Source organism: Mustela putorius, unplaced genomic scaffold (genome assembly GCF_011764305.1).
Source record: "Mustela putorius furo isolate JIRA1106 unplaced genomic scaffold, ASM1176430v1.1 tig00000281_pilon_pilon_pilon, whole genome shotgun sequence".
NCBI classification, from domain to species: Eukaryota; Metazoa; Chordata; class Mammalia; order Carnivora; family Mustelidae; genus Mustela; species Mustela putorius.
The window spans coordinates 4,191,483-4,206,691 of NW_025421343.1; the positions used below are offsets into that span (position 1 = coordinate 4,191,483).

Genomic DNA, 15,209 nt, shown 5'->3' on the forward strand with positions numbered 1-15,209 from the left:
GGAGGTGCTGAGACCAACTCAGGTACATGTAAGTAAAAGGGAGAGTCAGGTCACTACCAACTCCTGGGTAAGTGAGATCCCTGAAGGATCAGCTTCCAGAGAAGCTGGAGGGTCTGAATCCCAACACACATACCCTGTGCAGAGCAGCGGAGAATTAGAACAGGGCCTCTGCATACAGCCTAAAAGGCAGCAGTGGGGCTGGCTCCTTATCATTCACTTGTGAGCAGGACGAGTGCTCACAAAACTTCTTCTTCTAGTTTTCACCTTACCCCTACCCTCTGACCTTTAACAGCCTTGGGTACCAAAAGGTAGGAAGCTGGCAATAGCACTACTAGGGTCAGACCTGTCTTTCCTGTCACCCCTAGCCTTGGCCCCATTTGACCCTAAACTTCTGGGCCCTATCAGTTCTTCCCTACTACCACCTTTATTCTATCCCTAAAGCAGCAACTCACACCCAGAAAGCTTCCTTCTCAAGGACGTTGGAGACAGGAAGGCTTAACTCCATTTACTCACCTACTATTTCTACCTGCCTAAGAGTGGTCTCCCTCCTCTTTCTCCTTCCCCTCTTTCTCTCTCTTACTCTCCACTCCATCCCCAACCACTCACCAGTTTGCTGGTCTTTGCAGTTGAGTCCGTTCCCTCTGTAGAAAGCAAGCAGAAATAAATTGTGTGTTTGTATAGAGGGGTGGGGGCAGAGACCATCCTGGTGGGGTAGAAGAGATGTAACAAGGGAATATGGTAGTGATGGAAAAATCTCATGAACCACTGTGGCCCTGTATTCTCGGCAGAAGTCCTGTGGACTTCTGGATGTGGGAAGGCAACTTAACTGAGTGGCTGTTACCTCTTTTGAGGACCTTGGAGGCAGAAGAATCCGGTGTCTCTGGGGAAGTAGTATCTGCTCCATCTTCAAATACCTGGATCTGAAGCCAGAGAACAGACTCAATATAGTCAGATCAAGGATGGCTGTGATCTGCCCCCACCCCACACCCCAAGCAAGCCTGGGGTACAGGGCAGCTTCCATAAGAATGGACATAAGGAGGGATGACCAATCTTCCCTCCCCCGCTACCTCCCACTCTCTCAACCAGAGATGTACAATCATGCCCAGGAAAAGGGAGCCCCACACAAAAGCTGCACAAGCGACAGAGCATGTGCACACACACACACTCGAAACAGGGTAGAAGTACCTGGGACTGACGCACAAAGATGCCGTGCCCTTCATCACAAGTGAAGTACTTCCTGCCTTGGACAGTTCCATCATTCTTGCCCTTTGCTTCATCCAGGATCACGCCAACCCATTTGCCAGTGGCAAAGAGTGTGGCTCCGACATAGGCCACAGTGCCTCGGTGGCCTTTTCCAATCACCTCCACCCGGGAGCCCACTCGCAGAGGCCGGGCACTTGCCTCTGCACTCATTCTGCTGCCACTGGGTGTCTGAAAGAAAGACACGTGCAAGCATATGCAGTTAAAGGCCTCAGGTCAAGGGTAGCAGCCTAATGCACCAGAAAGGCCTTAGTCAGGATCCTGGATTGAAAAAGGACAAGAAGTCACTTCCCTGAACCCCACTTTCAGGGTGAAGTGGGTCCCAAATTCCCTTCTGAAAAGTACTGGTGATGTTCTAAGACTTCTCCAAACTCCTTTGGAATCTGCTACCATTTTTTAAAGAGTTTATATTTAAATTTTATAACAAATCAGAATTCAATGACAGAACTGTGAATGTCAGTGTCTCAGGAGCACTGCCCCCAAGGAGGGAAATGAAGCTCAAGCGAATAACTCAATTGATACCAGGCTCTCCAAAACCCAGTGCCCTGACTCAGGTGCTTAAGCTGAGAAGACAGGTGACTCATGGGTGACCCCACAGGATCCTATTCTACTCCCACTGCTGTCTGTCTTCCCTGTGGTCAACCAGCTCTCTTAGGCCTCTCTCTTTCAAAGGTACACAACTGTGCCTCCTTCCAGCCCTTAAGTCACCATCACTCCTTCCAGACCCGACTCCCCCCACCCCATCCACATACCCACCATGACATTCCTAGATGTCTCACTGAAGCCCATTCAACCATTTAGTTCCCTTCCTCCTGGCCTGCGCCCTGTCCTAGCAACTCTACCCCAAACTCTAGAGATCCTTCCCCCACATTGTGTTGCTATAAAAAGAAAAACAAAGGCCAGGTAAATCTGGTACCTCAGATCTGACCTACACTGTCCCCTAGACTCTGCTCAATGATCCAAATGGGTGGCTATCATCCCATGGATCGACAAAGCAAAGAAATAGACTAAACATTGTCCTTTGGAAGTTCTCAGCTTCTGACACACCCGTGATGACAGGACACAACCTGAAATTAGGTTTCCAAAGAGGGCCATGGTTTAGAAGAAAATCACACCTAAGCCATTTTTAGCAATAGCAGCTCCATGAGCCAGGGGCCTTATAGCAAAGAGATGAATGAGGCATGAGAAAGTAACTCCCTGGTTCTGAAGATTCCACAGGGCTCCCTCCGATGCTCCCACTTGGCTTCAGAAGGGAGCCCTGCTAGAGTCTGTCACTCCCCAAATCCCTTCCCCTAAGAGCTCATCCGGGAAGATAGGGCTATAGCTCCCAGGGGCTTCAGGACCCCAAATCACACCTGGGACAGTAGGGTTGCTCTCATGGATCTCACAATAAAAAAAAACTGACAGTGACATCAGGACTAGCCCCAAACTAAAGAGACTCCCTCAACCTCCCAACCCTAATAAGCCTCTCAAAACCAGGTGGACAAAATAGTGGGTACAGATTCAATCTCAACCAGAAGAGAGAGAAAGCAAGTGACAAACAACAGAGCAGCTCTGAAGAAAGGCGTCACTGTAAGGCCATTCTAACCCACCAACCCCACTGAGAGTCCCCAGCATAGTCCAATCCCCTCAGAAACCTCTAGCCAGAGGTCCAGTTAGAGTCAAAGGTCAGGCTTTGCCAGTCCCCACTGAAGGCCCAACACTGGGAGAGGAGGCCGGTCCAGCCTCACACCATCAGTCCCTGCTGCGAGTGGCCCCAGCCTAGCTCCAGCCTGTCTCCCCAGCCCCCACAGCAGTGTCCACAGGCACCCAGGCCTTCTCCAGCAGCCCTCCCAGGGCCATCCCAGATAAGGACCACTTACCCGGCTGTACATATGCCTCTTGCTCTGGGCCATGTTGCTCACCCGGCCTCTACCCCCTCCCCCAGCGGGCCAAAGACAGAGAGAAAAGGCAGAAACCTAGGCAGGAGGGTCAGGGCTCCAGGCCCTCATGGACAGACACAGAAGCCGTCAGGCACGGCCCTCCCCAGTCCATGGACCTCACTCGGTGGCCTACCGGGGTAGGGATGGGGGCAGAGATGGGGGCTGAGGAGCAAGTCCTCTCTGCTGCCTGATGATTCCTGAACCCAGAGACACCGAATCCTGCTTGCCAGCTGATGAGTCTCACTCTGCGCTAGTGCTGCTCTAGACTTGTCAGGAACCGTGTTAGCCTCTGGGTCCTAGTGCCCCCCTGCTTCACCTAGGCCAGACAAGCAAGGCTGGGACTTGCTGGGGCTCCGCCCACACCACAGACCCTCAGCAATCACCTCTAGAGTAAACTGTAAGTGTTCAGGGCTGGGAGCACAGCCCTGACTGTCCTAGTCTGCACCCCTCAGCATCACTGCTGCCACCCCCAACACCTCCCCCCACAACGTGCCTCAGCAGGGCCACAAGCAACAAGGGACACTTCAAGATCAGCTCCCTACCCGCCTCCATGCAGCCAAAGTAAGGGTCTCATACACCTCTTTCTAGGGCTCGTCTTTCTCCCTCCTTCTTCTAAACTCTAGACTCAGGGTCCAAACCCATGTAATTAGTCTGGATTTCAATTTCACACACTTGACCAAAGCAGCCAGACCCAGCACACCACACAGCAAAGGAAGGGCAGTAATGGAGGTAACTTCATACAGCAAAGCAAGTCAAGTACCTACCTTCTCCTCCACACTGGCAAAGGTTGCCAGACTCTTTCTCCCTTCTGGCTGTTATAAAGGGCCAAGCTCAAACCCCGGGACTGTCAGGTTCAACTTCATGAATAAGAGCAGACAGCTCTACCTGTCCCTTGTAGCACAAGGCCCAGTCCACCTCAACCACCTGCCCCTTACTTACACTCTTGGTTTCCCAGCCACCTCCTTAACAGAAAAAGCAAGATGGTTTCTTTTCTATATATCACCAAATTTCTGTAATAGCCACATATTACTTCTATAATTATAAATATTTAATAAGATTAAGCATTCTAGTGAGAGGTCTCCGGAGGGCTATGTCACGATGCCTCTGTGTTCATTCACCCATCTAACATGGGCTACGAGCCAGCACACCAGGCTCCCTGCCCCTGAGCACCAAACAAGGTTGGCCTGGGGTCTGACCGGTATAGCTCCACCAGATGCGGTGTGGATCTAGGGATACCTGTCTTGTCTGCACTGGACTTCACTGGCCAAATAGAATCTTTCTCCACTGTACTCTCTTTCTAAGGCAGACCACATAGTCCGACACTAGAATGACAACCAATAGCCAGATATATGGCCCCAAAATACCTCTCCCCATCTCCAATCCTGGCCAGACCTGCTAGGGAACCATTTCTCTAGTAAAACTCTCCATGTTTGACCCCTCCCTTCCCTTCACATTTACCCAGATAGGCAGGGCCATGCAGCCCCTTGCAGCCTGGACTTCCAAGCTCAGAGCACTTTACAGTCTAGAGAGCACCCTGAAAAACATAACTCTATAGTACTACGGTTAAGAGTACTGTTTCGAGACTCAGACTGCTTATGGTCAATTCCTGGCTTCCCCACCTGGGAACTACATGAACTTGGGACAGATATTTAACATCTCTGTGCTTTGATTTCCTTATTGGTCATTTGGGAACAAAGAACATATCTCAGAGAGTGGTTCTGAGGATTAGCCAAGATAATCCATGTAAAACATTTAGGACATTGCCTGGTATTTAGTAGGTACTCAACAAGTCAGCTAATATCCATGCTGTTATCCTTGGACATCACAATAACCCCGCAGAGAGGCAGGCCAGGAATGGTGCTGACAAGGAAACTGAGGCTTAGAGAACTGAGTAACTTCCCTGAAGTTTCATAGAAGGTGAGGCGTGGAACCAAAACTGGAACTAGAGGCTGCCCCAGGACCCTCTGCACTTTCCACTCACCTCAGTGTTGGCCATACATCACTCTAGGCTTCTTCCTAGGCTGTGCTCCCCCTCTACACCACACTGCCTCCAGATATTCAGAAGAACTCATCTAAGAACAACCTCACAACTCACCAGCCATATAGGCTGACATGATCACCTAACTTCTTGGAGGCTTTTTCTTCTATAAAATGGGCATATCACCTGTCATCTCTATGCTAAAGGTACTAGGCCCGAATAAGATAAAGCATGTAAAAGTGCTTTGCAAAAATACAGAATGCAAAAAATTAGCTGACATAACAGGTAATATATAAGTCTAAAAATAAAATATCTAGACAACAAATGTTCTAAGGAACTACAGACAAAAGAAAGACGAACTAAAAAGGGGTTAAAAAATAAATAAGAACAAGGGGTCCCTGACTATGTCTTGAATTATGGGCTGTTTTCTGGATATGTGAAAAGGCCTACCAACACTGTAAGTTGTGAACACACTGAGTAGAAACAGCATACTTTTGCTTGACTAGGGAATATTAAAGAAGACTAGATTGGCTTCAGTAAAGAATTCTAGATGAGTTCTATCGAACGATAAGCCTTTTAAAGCACAGCCCACAACTTCCCTCTTTGTGATCCCATCACCCTTAGCTCATGGAGTCAAATATTTATTGAGTAAACAAGGACATCAATATTGAGATGCACTAGAAGGTAAGTATGGATAGTTAGGGAGTTTAACATTTAGAAGGAGAGAGACAAGTCCATCTACATGATCCAGTAACAACAAGTGGATCTCTTCCTGAGCAGGAGACTGGCATGACAAGTTATTTTAGGAGGATCAAACGGGTGGCAGAGCAGGCTGGAGTGGAGGCAGGAGCAACCCAGTAAAGACAGGAAAATAGCAAGGAGACTGCTGCATAATGCACAAGGGGTGGGGAGGGTCTGAGCCAGAGAAGGGAGGGAAGGAGAGAGGGAGAGAGAGAGAAAGAAGCAGGAGAGGATAGGAGCTAATTCAGAGAATGTACGAAAATGCCCTGAGAAGGCCCTAAGATCACACATGGGGAAAGAGGCAGAGTGCCTGCAAGGGCTCCAGAGACGAACAGACCTAGACACAGCTTTGGTTCCCTCCTCACCTGTATGACTCTAGTCAAGACAGTTAACTTTCTGAGCCCAATTACCTCATCTGAAAAAAAACTACCTCATCTGAAAAAAGGGGGGAAAATAATACCTACCTCACAGGGATGTTGTGAGGATTAAGTAAACACTTAAGAAAGCAAGCACTTAACACAATGCCTGGCACAGAATATATGCTGAACAAAATGTAGATATCACCTCCATCATTATTGGGAAGCTACATCAATGATGACTTACATACAGCAGGAACTTGAAAGATGCAGGAATAAATGGATGGATGAAGGAATGCATGAACAAAAAAATGAACGAACAAACTCAGGAGCTTTCAAGCGTAATGGAAGAATGATGACTGAAAACATTTAAAAAAATTGGGAGGAAATGGGAAGGCAAACTGAACATGTTAGGAGAGAGAAGGTAAGTCCTGTTCGTAGGACCTTCTCCAGAGCAAATTTAACTGTGTACACTACCATGCATATTTCACTGTCTCCTTCCAAAATGCACCTGTGATGCAGACAAAACAGATTGCATCATCTCTGTTCTATAGGTGATGGAACTGAGTCTCAGAAGTCAAATGACTCTCCTGAGTCTCGTGGCCAGAAAATGGCAGGGGGGGCACATGTGCCTAGCTGTACAGGCAGGTGATCGTACCACAGCACCACTGGGCCCCATGCCATGTCACACAGGACAATTCTGAGTTACATGTTCCCTCAGCCAGAGACAAGCTAGATACGCCCTAGACTTCTAATTCATTTTCTTCCCCAGTGATATTAAATACTGTTGAAATATCTACAAAAACAGGTGTCTGATAAATAGGTAATCAATGGTCTTGGAGATTATTTCAGAAAATGACAGGAAAGCAAGTAGCTTGTTAAGAATTAAGAAGGAACAAGTAAAAAGAAGCCTCTTTGGCACTGAGCCTGAACTATTCCTACCTTGCTTGTACTAGCACCCCAGCATCCTTTGAGCCTTTGACCTCCTCTTGTCTCCATCTCACCCAGCCTTAATCCTGAGCTAACCCAGCTGTCTGATTTCCCTCGTCCCTCTCATAGAGGAGCTGGTTTGAATCCCAGGTAGTCTCATAGCAGGGTCCACACACTTGAACTGAACTATATCAGGCACTGGGTATAGAGTAGTTTGGTTAACAAAGATAAAAGAAACACAATAGTAACTAGCAAGATTCAGATTTTCCTCAGACTAGGAAGGGATAAGTATAGATGTAAGTCCCTCAGGAATCAGGAAAAAAAGAGCTATTTGCTCACTGAGTGGGGAAGAGAAGCTATGGGCCTCGAAGTATGGAAGCCTGTGTTTCAGACACACAGGAACCCAGAAAGAAGACAGGTACACAACCCATTGCTCCAAAGTCCTACTCCAGTATCTGCCTTACAGATCTCATACAGATAGGGCCTAAATCCTAGAAGGACTTTCTTTACCTTTCCAGCTCCTTGTTTTCCCCAGAAATGTCTGCAGCCCACTCTCATTCTGAATGCAACTCAATCTCCTCCCAAAGTATCCCCTTCCCCCAATACCCAATGACTGCCAGGCCCACCTCCAAAGGCCCAGACCTCCAAGAGCCAGGAAGGAAATCTACACAATATTCCCCACTTATCTACAATAAAGGAAGTTCTGCAGGACAGCACCAGGTTCAGAGAAGCCCCCAGCCCCATATTCAAGAACTGCAACTTTCCCTATGCTAGCAGAAGTCCTACTTGACAGCCTGTCTGAAGTTGCTGCTGGTTCCTCCCCATGAATCAACCAGCAGTTCTCTGGCACTAGGACCCTGCAGACAGGGAACCCTGAGCCTGCGCTCTAAAGAGAGAGATGCACCATTTCACAACTTCAGCAAAAGCCAAGGCAGCCAACAAAGCCACAGCCACCTTGGCTGTGCTTGGGCTCTGCCTTCTGGGCAGCTCACCGGCCACTCCCCAAAAGCAGAGCATTCTGTCCTTTCTCTTTTTAAATCCACGTCATCATTTGATCGTAATGGAAATCAATCTCCTCAAGTCACCACGCAAAGGCGTATCCATAGCAACCACAAGAGGAAGGACACGGAAATGATGCTCCAGTAGCTGCAGCAGCAAAAGGTAAGCCTGTTTCTCTACCGTCCATGCCATCCCACCATTTTCCCCCTTCACTCAAGCATACCTTACCTGCAAATTCTATCATATCAAAGGGGAAAACGTAAAAAGTGAGTGTTAATAATCTATGCTATTATGTAAGGTTATAAGTCTGCCTACTCCCGTATCTGGCAGAAAAAAAATTCTCTTTTTCTGGTTGGATGGGGTCAATTCCCTTTTAAGTATTCACTGTCTCGGGTGACACAGTCTCAGCCCTCAATACTTGACCAAGCATTCTCAGTCACTTGTCCTTCTGGTCGGGACGCTAGTGTCATTCACGGACTTCAGAGTTCCCGACGTGGCTATTAAAGGCCAGCAGCCACACTGACCCCACTACTCTGCCCACCCATGCCACCAGCATGCCCACACACCAGCCAGGTAAGACCCCCTCTGTAGCAGCCCTGGACCCCAGCCCCTCAAGGTCCAGAAACCTGGAGCTGGGATTCAATTTCTGCCTCCTCTGATGCCTCAGAGGAAGGAATGCCACTTCTGCAGAGGTAAGAGACTCATCAAAGCACTACTAACCCTAAGTAATCCTCCATGCCTCCATTTCCTCTTGTGTAAAATCGACACTGTAACAATTCCTTTAAAAGAGCTGTTGTGAGAATGCCTGAAAAGCGCTCAGAAGAGTGCCTGGTACGAAGCACTCAATAAACATCAGCCATTATTATTAGGAGAAAGAGGAAGGAGGGGCCTACAGTGTGAGGCTTGTTCTGAGGGTACTTAACACTCCTGGAGAGAATCTCAGGTCTGATCTCTGTCCCTTTCCTCTGGACAGTTATTTCAAACCTCCCTTACTTCGGTAATTCCTATCTGAGCCCACACCACACCTCCCCTCAGCAGATAAAGTTCCTAAGAAAAAAACCTGAACCTATTAGAGCAGAATTCCTTTGCAAGTCTAGATATATCTGCTACCACCACTGCCTCTTTCTTCCTACATTCTTTCCTTTCTTCTGCCATTCCTCTTTCAAAGAAAATGATGTCCCTTTCTTTTCCAGGTCAACCCTTCTACCCTCCTCTGAGGATCTGACTTAGCAATCATCTTTTCCCTTGTCCCTTCAACTGCACGCACCCTCTCTACTCGCTCTTATACATTATCTGGTAACCTATGCTCGAGACTTCTATTCTAGGAAAAACTGTCTCTAGTTTCTGCTGCCTCCTCCGCAAGATGCCACCACCTCTCTTCCTTCCTTCCCTGCCAGGCTATTCAAAGTGAGTACACCCTCTCTCTCCTCCTTTCCCAGCCACTCCTCCATCTGGCTTAATCTCACTCCTGTCCCTACCACTTCTCAGTAGCTGCTCACACTTAAAACGTAAGAGCCCTGGTGACCACAATCTCCCAACTGTCCAGTCTCAAGGTGCATTTTCCAAGCTCATCCTTCTTGACTTCCCTGTAGCAGCTGAAGCTGCTGCTCCTCTTCTGGAACTTTTTCCTCTCCTAGGTCCCCAGGCAACATTCTCTCGTACCTTGCACACCAATCCTTCTTGACTCCTCTGATATCTTCAGCCTCCTAGAAGCAGAGCTGGGCTCATCCATTCCCATGGCATCAACCCCCACTTACACTTACTGCCCCAGGCACAGACTCTCTTCTGAATCTCAGACCCACACTTCCACCTGTCTGCTAAGTACCACAGACACCCCCCAGGTTCAACATAACTCAAAAGACACTTGGTATCTTCCCCTCAAAAAATGTTCCTCTTCTATATTCCCTCTTTTCTACTGGTACCACCACCCACCCAAAACAGATAACAGAGTCATCCCTAACAATTCCCTCTCTTGTTCTCAACAACCCATTAATCATTACATCAGGTTGACTGTCTCTACTGTCTCAGATTCATCTCCTTTCCACCCCCACTGACCTAATCCTTAGTTCAGCATTATACTATGCCTATGTTATATTACAAGAGTCTCCTGATGTCCCTGATCTAAATTCTCCCCTTAGTCTACTTTCACAGTTATCTTCCCAAAATACAATCAATATCACCTCTCTGTCCATAAAACTGAATCTCCTTAGCACAGCACTTCAGGTCATTAAAAACCTGGCCTCATTATGAATATCTAGTCTCAAGGATCACCTCTCCTCTGAACTCAAAGTTCTAACATTCCAGCTACATGGATATACTTACCTTCCCTGTTATGCCTCTATAACTGCTGCAAAAATCACCAAGGCCATTCCTTTTCCTAATAAGCAAGGCTCAGTTCAATTACCACCTTTGTCCTGAAGATTCCCAATGTCTCCATGCAGAGCTAGTCATTCCTTCCTGTGTTCTCACACAGCACTCTGGACATATCTCTATTATAATATCACATTTTTATTAAAATATTGTCCCCCTTATCCCATCATGAACGCTTCCAGGGAAGAGAGTTTTTTATTTATTTCAGTATCCTAAGCACTGCACACAGAAGACATTCAATGTTAAATACAAGCCTGTACCAATACCAGGCTCTGGGAATATAAGCTGGCTCTGACAAATTTTCCAGAGTAACTGGAAAATTACTGTAGAGGAAATTAACAGACATGTACACACGAACCCCAGCAGATGTAGATCTTTCTTTTCCAGACAGGAGCCTAAGAAACTAAAAATGGAGGGTACGGAATTTGGTAATGACACTGGTTCTCACTCTCACATATTTCCATGGGGAAAGGACTCAGAGAGAGGCTTCTAGGCTATACCGCAAATGCCGATCTGGGAAAACAGCTTGAGTGAGGTTTTGGAGGTGACAAAGGTCTAGTCTTTGCTTAAGGGAAGCCCTCCGGGGATGTGTAGGAGTGTGGGGACACTCAATTTGTCCATCAGCCAAGTGCTACTGGTACTAGCCTGTACTTGAAAAGAAAAATGAGGGGCACCTGGGTTAAGGGGCTACCTTCGGCTCAGGTCATGATCCTGGGGTCCTGGGATCGAGCTCCCATCAGGCTCCCTCCTCAGTGGGGAGCCCGCTTCTCCCTCTCCCTCTGCCTGCCACTCCACCTACTTGTGCACGTACATGCTCTCTCTCTCTCTCTTTCTCTCTCTGTTAAGTAAATAAATAAATATTTTAAAAGAAAAGAAAAATGATAGAAAGCCAAATCCAGAGTCTCCAAAATGGAAAGGACGCTAAGACAGTACCACTAATCGCTATACACAAGCCAAGGAGCCTGGGAATCCTCTACTACAATCCCTCCCAACCCATAACAGAGATGACAGAGTAAAACCTAGAGTGGAAGTTGTCAACAGTATCACAATGCTCCCACATCTTCTGAATCTTCCCTAACAAGTTCTTTTCCTTTGTATCCTCACGTCAGGCCCAACTCACCACTTCTTAGTACCACCTCCCAGCATCCCTTTTTTCTTCTCCATTACCACTGTCATCTCTTTGGCTGGCCATTTAATAGCTTTGAGAATTGAGGCAAACTATTTTCCCTCTGTGGAGCCTCATCTATGAAACAGGGTTAACAGCTGCTCTGCCTACCTCACAGGATTATTAAATAAAATGAGATCGTGTCGGTGGAAGGTTCTGTAATCTGTAAAACCTTATACATAAATGGAAGGCATGCTTATTATCACCAACCTGGGTCCTCTACTACTGATTCGGGAAGCACATCTGGTTCCCCCCATCCCCCCATTTCCAGTCACACATTATATCCCAGAGTAAGAATATGACACACTCTAAAATACTGTTTTGCCCAGGGGCGCCTGGGTGGCTCAGTGGGTTAAGCCACTGCCTTCGGCTCAGGTCATGATCTCGGGGTCCTGGGATCAAGTCCCGTATGGGGCTCTCTGCTCAGCAGGGGTCCTGCTTCCCTTCATCTCTCTCTGCCTGCCTCTCTGACTGCTTGTGATCTCTCTGTCAAATAAATAAATAAAATCTTTAAAAAAAAATAAAAAAAATAAAATACTGTTTTTCCCAGATAGCCCCTGGCCCCAAATCTTTCACTGACACACCATTTCTTACTTTAAACAAACAGGCCTCCCTGTGACATATGCAGTGTCATCTCTGCACCACTGTCAGCTGCTTAGGATGCTTTCCCTGGTCTTGCCAGCCCCACCCATCCTTCAGAGGCCAGCCAAAGCCCCACTACACTCCCTGCAGAAAGACAGAATTTAAGAGAGGCATCTAAAACAACGTCATGGAAGAATTAAGGGTAATTCAGTGGAGGAAACTTGGTGGGAACAGCTATCATTTAACACTTTAAGAGTCACCTTTGGAAGGGGGACTGTACTTATTTTCCTGTTCAGTTGTCAAAGAGAACCTGGGACCAATAGGATAGAAGTTGCAGAGATGCATTTCAGCAAAAAATTGAAAAACTTCCTTACTAAGCTATCTCAAGGTGAAATGTAGTAAATTCCCCGTTATTAGGAGTGTTCAAGCCCAAACTGGCCATTTGGGAAGGATATTTTAGATGGACTTCAACTATCAAAAGGGTAACTGAACTCGAATCACAGCATTTTAGATCTGAAAGGAACCTTAGTGCTCTTCTAGTCCGGCCTCCTATTTTATAAGCCTGGACAGGTCAAGGGGATGGCTCAAGGCAGCAGAGTTTATGTCAGAGAGCAGGAAGGAGAACCCAGTCTCTAAATTTCAATCCAGTGACTTACACCCTTGCTATTCAAAGTGTGATCTCAGCAGCAGCAGTCGTAGCAGCAGCAGGATCTGGATACTTGTTAGAAATGCAGAACCAACCGCAATCTGTTCTTTAACCAAGACAGGCAGGTGTATGCACCATTAAGGTTTGAAAAGCACTGACCTACACTGCCCCTTCCAAACCTTGATTTTCCCAATCTGGAATTGCATTTCCCAAACTACTTCAACTGTTAAACAGAATCAGCACCCAAGAAAAACAGCATTCCCCATTCAAATCTGTGAAACTCTCCATACCATACTTCCCGTGTGAGAGTCATGGTAACTATCTTGAGCATAATAAAGGCTCTGAACTATTCCACAGAAGAGAAAACTTTAACCATGAAGTTTCTAAACATATTTGAGCACGAAATGCCTTAAGGAAGAAAAAAAAGAAAATTACGGCAATCTCCTTTAACATATACCCCGTGACTCATGCTCTGGCTGGACACCAGGTAAAGAATGTCATTCTCCACCTCCTAGTTCTCGGACTCTCGGTACCTTAAGCATACTGGCTTAGTAAACGGTCAACGTGGGCTTGCTATTCTCATCACTGCAACACATGAGGGGAAGCTTCCAAATCATAGTCTCTTTAAAAACACCGGAGTTCCTCATCTGTGTGATTTACCTGTGGTTCTGCCTTAAAGACAAGCGGAATGTGCAAGATGACTTCTCAAGGGTCATCCTGCCAGTTAAGGCGGTCCCCGTGAGTGGGAGATACAGACATACCAGACCCCCTACCCAGGTCCCCATGCTTGAGTCCTCTATGGGATTTGGGTTTTTTGTTTTGTTTTGTTTTTCGCTTGACACAAACTTCTTAACCATGTACCCACTGAAACCTGTGGCTCAGAATGGGTTCAGGGGTGCCTCAGACGCTCCCAGGAAAGGAGGGAGACCCCCGCCGCTGCGGAGGAATTCAGGGACGCAACCACTCCGACCCCGGGAGCACACGGCCAGGCGGAAGAGCGCAGGTGGGTCGGACAGGCCCAGGATCAGGCAGGCGCCCACCCCGCCGCGGCCCACCCCTACCGTCCCCGCTCCGCACACCGGGCTCCATGCCGCGCCCCAGCCCAGCCCAGCCCAGCCTAGCACCGGGCCCCCCGTCCGCCGCCGGGAACCTAGCGAACACGCAGGGGGGCGGCGGAGGAGACGGTTGGCAGGGTGGCCGCCTCCGTACCTGTCCTGTCAGGGGCTCCGCGCCCGGCTCCGGCCCCACCACCGGCGACCGACGCCCGAGTCCTTGCCGGTCGCGCCCCGCCCGCCCCGCCCGCGTGGGCTGCCCGACGCGCCGCCCGACCCCTTGAGGCCCGCCCCACACCCTCTCGCCCCAGAGGCCCAGGGACGCTCCAGCTCCAGGAAACACGCTACTCTTCCCGGAAGACCAGCCGGGGTTGAAAACTGCGCGCTGAGCGCAGCGGAGGAGACCTCCGTCAGGCACAAAGCTGGACACCTGGAGAGAGATGTGCGCGTGCGCACTGTGCCTGGAAAGCCAGTTAGGACCACGAGAGAGAGGCGCCTCTAGGCCTGCGCCCTCTGCCGGCCGTCTGGAGACAAGGTTTAGGAATTGGAGGACTCCTTGCTCTGGGCAAATGTATCTCCAGGGGTCCCTAAGCTTTTGAGAGCTAAATTTGCTAATTAAAACATTAGTGATAACCGTATTTCGTCAGTTAGCTTGAGGAGAAAATTTAAATTTTGCGGCTACTCGGCGTCATCCAAATGGGGATACAGTTATCTCACGCCTTTACAATGGGAATGTAAATTAACACAAATGCACCTAATGGCATTTTGGCTTGTCTAATCTACAAAGAAAAAAACAAAACATTAAAAGGACAAACCCCTTGACCCAATGTACCCACTTATAATAGTGTAGTTAAGTGAAATAGTAGGACAAGTGTTCAGAGATACTTGTACAAAGATGTTGGGAGAGCCAGGATTTGATATATGAGGGGTTTGAATTCTAACTTTGATTTATAGGCTGTGTGAGGTCTTCGGTGGGTTCCTTAACCTGTCCATGTTCCCCTGTTGCCTCATCTGTAAAATGGGAATGTTAATGATATTGTCCATATTACTAAGTTGTTAGAAAAATTAAATGAACCCATATAAAGAAACTGAATAATAATCATTGTGATGTCATGCTTATCTCAGCTAATCTAACATTGAAAACAACCTGAAAAGTCCATAAAATTGATAGTGAGGTGGAGGTGGGGCTGGAGGTATAAATGGTAGAA

At 47.8% G+C, this 15,209-nt stretch overlaps 1 protein-coding gene across 8 annotated transcripts in view; it reads right to left on the reverse strand.

The window, feature by feature from the left end:
• DCTN1 (dynactin subunit 1) overlaps positions 1-14,267 on the reverse strand; it is a 29,547-nt gene extending 15,280 nt beyond the window's left edge. For 4 of the 8 annotated variants that reach the window (XM_045079046.1, XM_045079045.1, XM_045079044.1 and 1 more), the window contains exons 1-4: positions 3,123-3,422; positions 1,186-1,431; positions 842-920; positions 607-641 (exon numbers count right to left, since the gene is read on the reverse strand). In XM_045079046.1, coding sequence (XP_044934981.1) covers positions 607-641; positions 842-920; positions 1,186-1,431; positions 3,123-3,155 — 393 coding nt within the window. In that variant the 5' untranslated portion in view covers positions 3,156-3,422. Of the gene's footprint in view, positions 1-606; positions 642-841; positions 921-1,185; positions 1,432-3,122; positions 3,423-14,158 lie in introns of those variants that run through there. The other 4 variants (XM_045079047.1, XM_045079043.1, XM_013051168.2 and 1 more) reach the window with 3 other exon arrangements.
• Between the last annotated feature and the right edge of the window lie 942 nt (positions 14,268-15,209).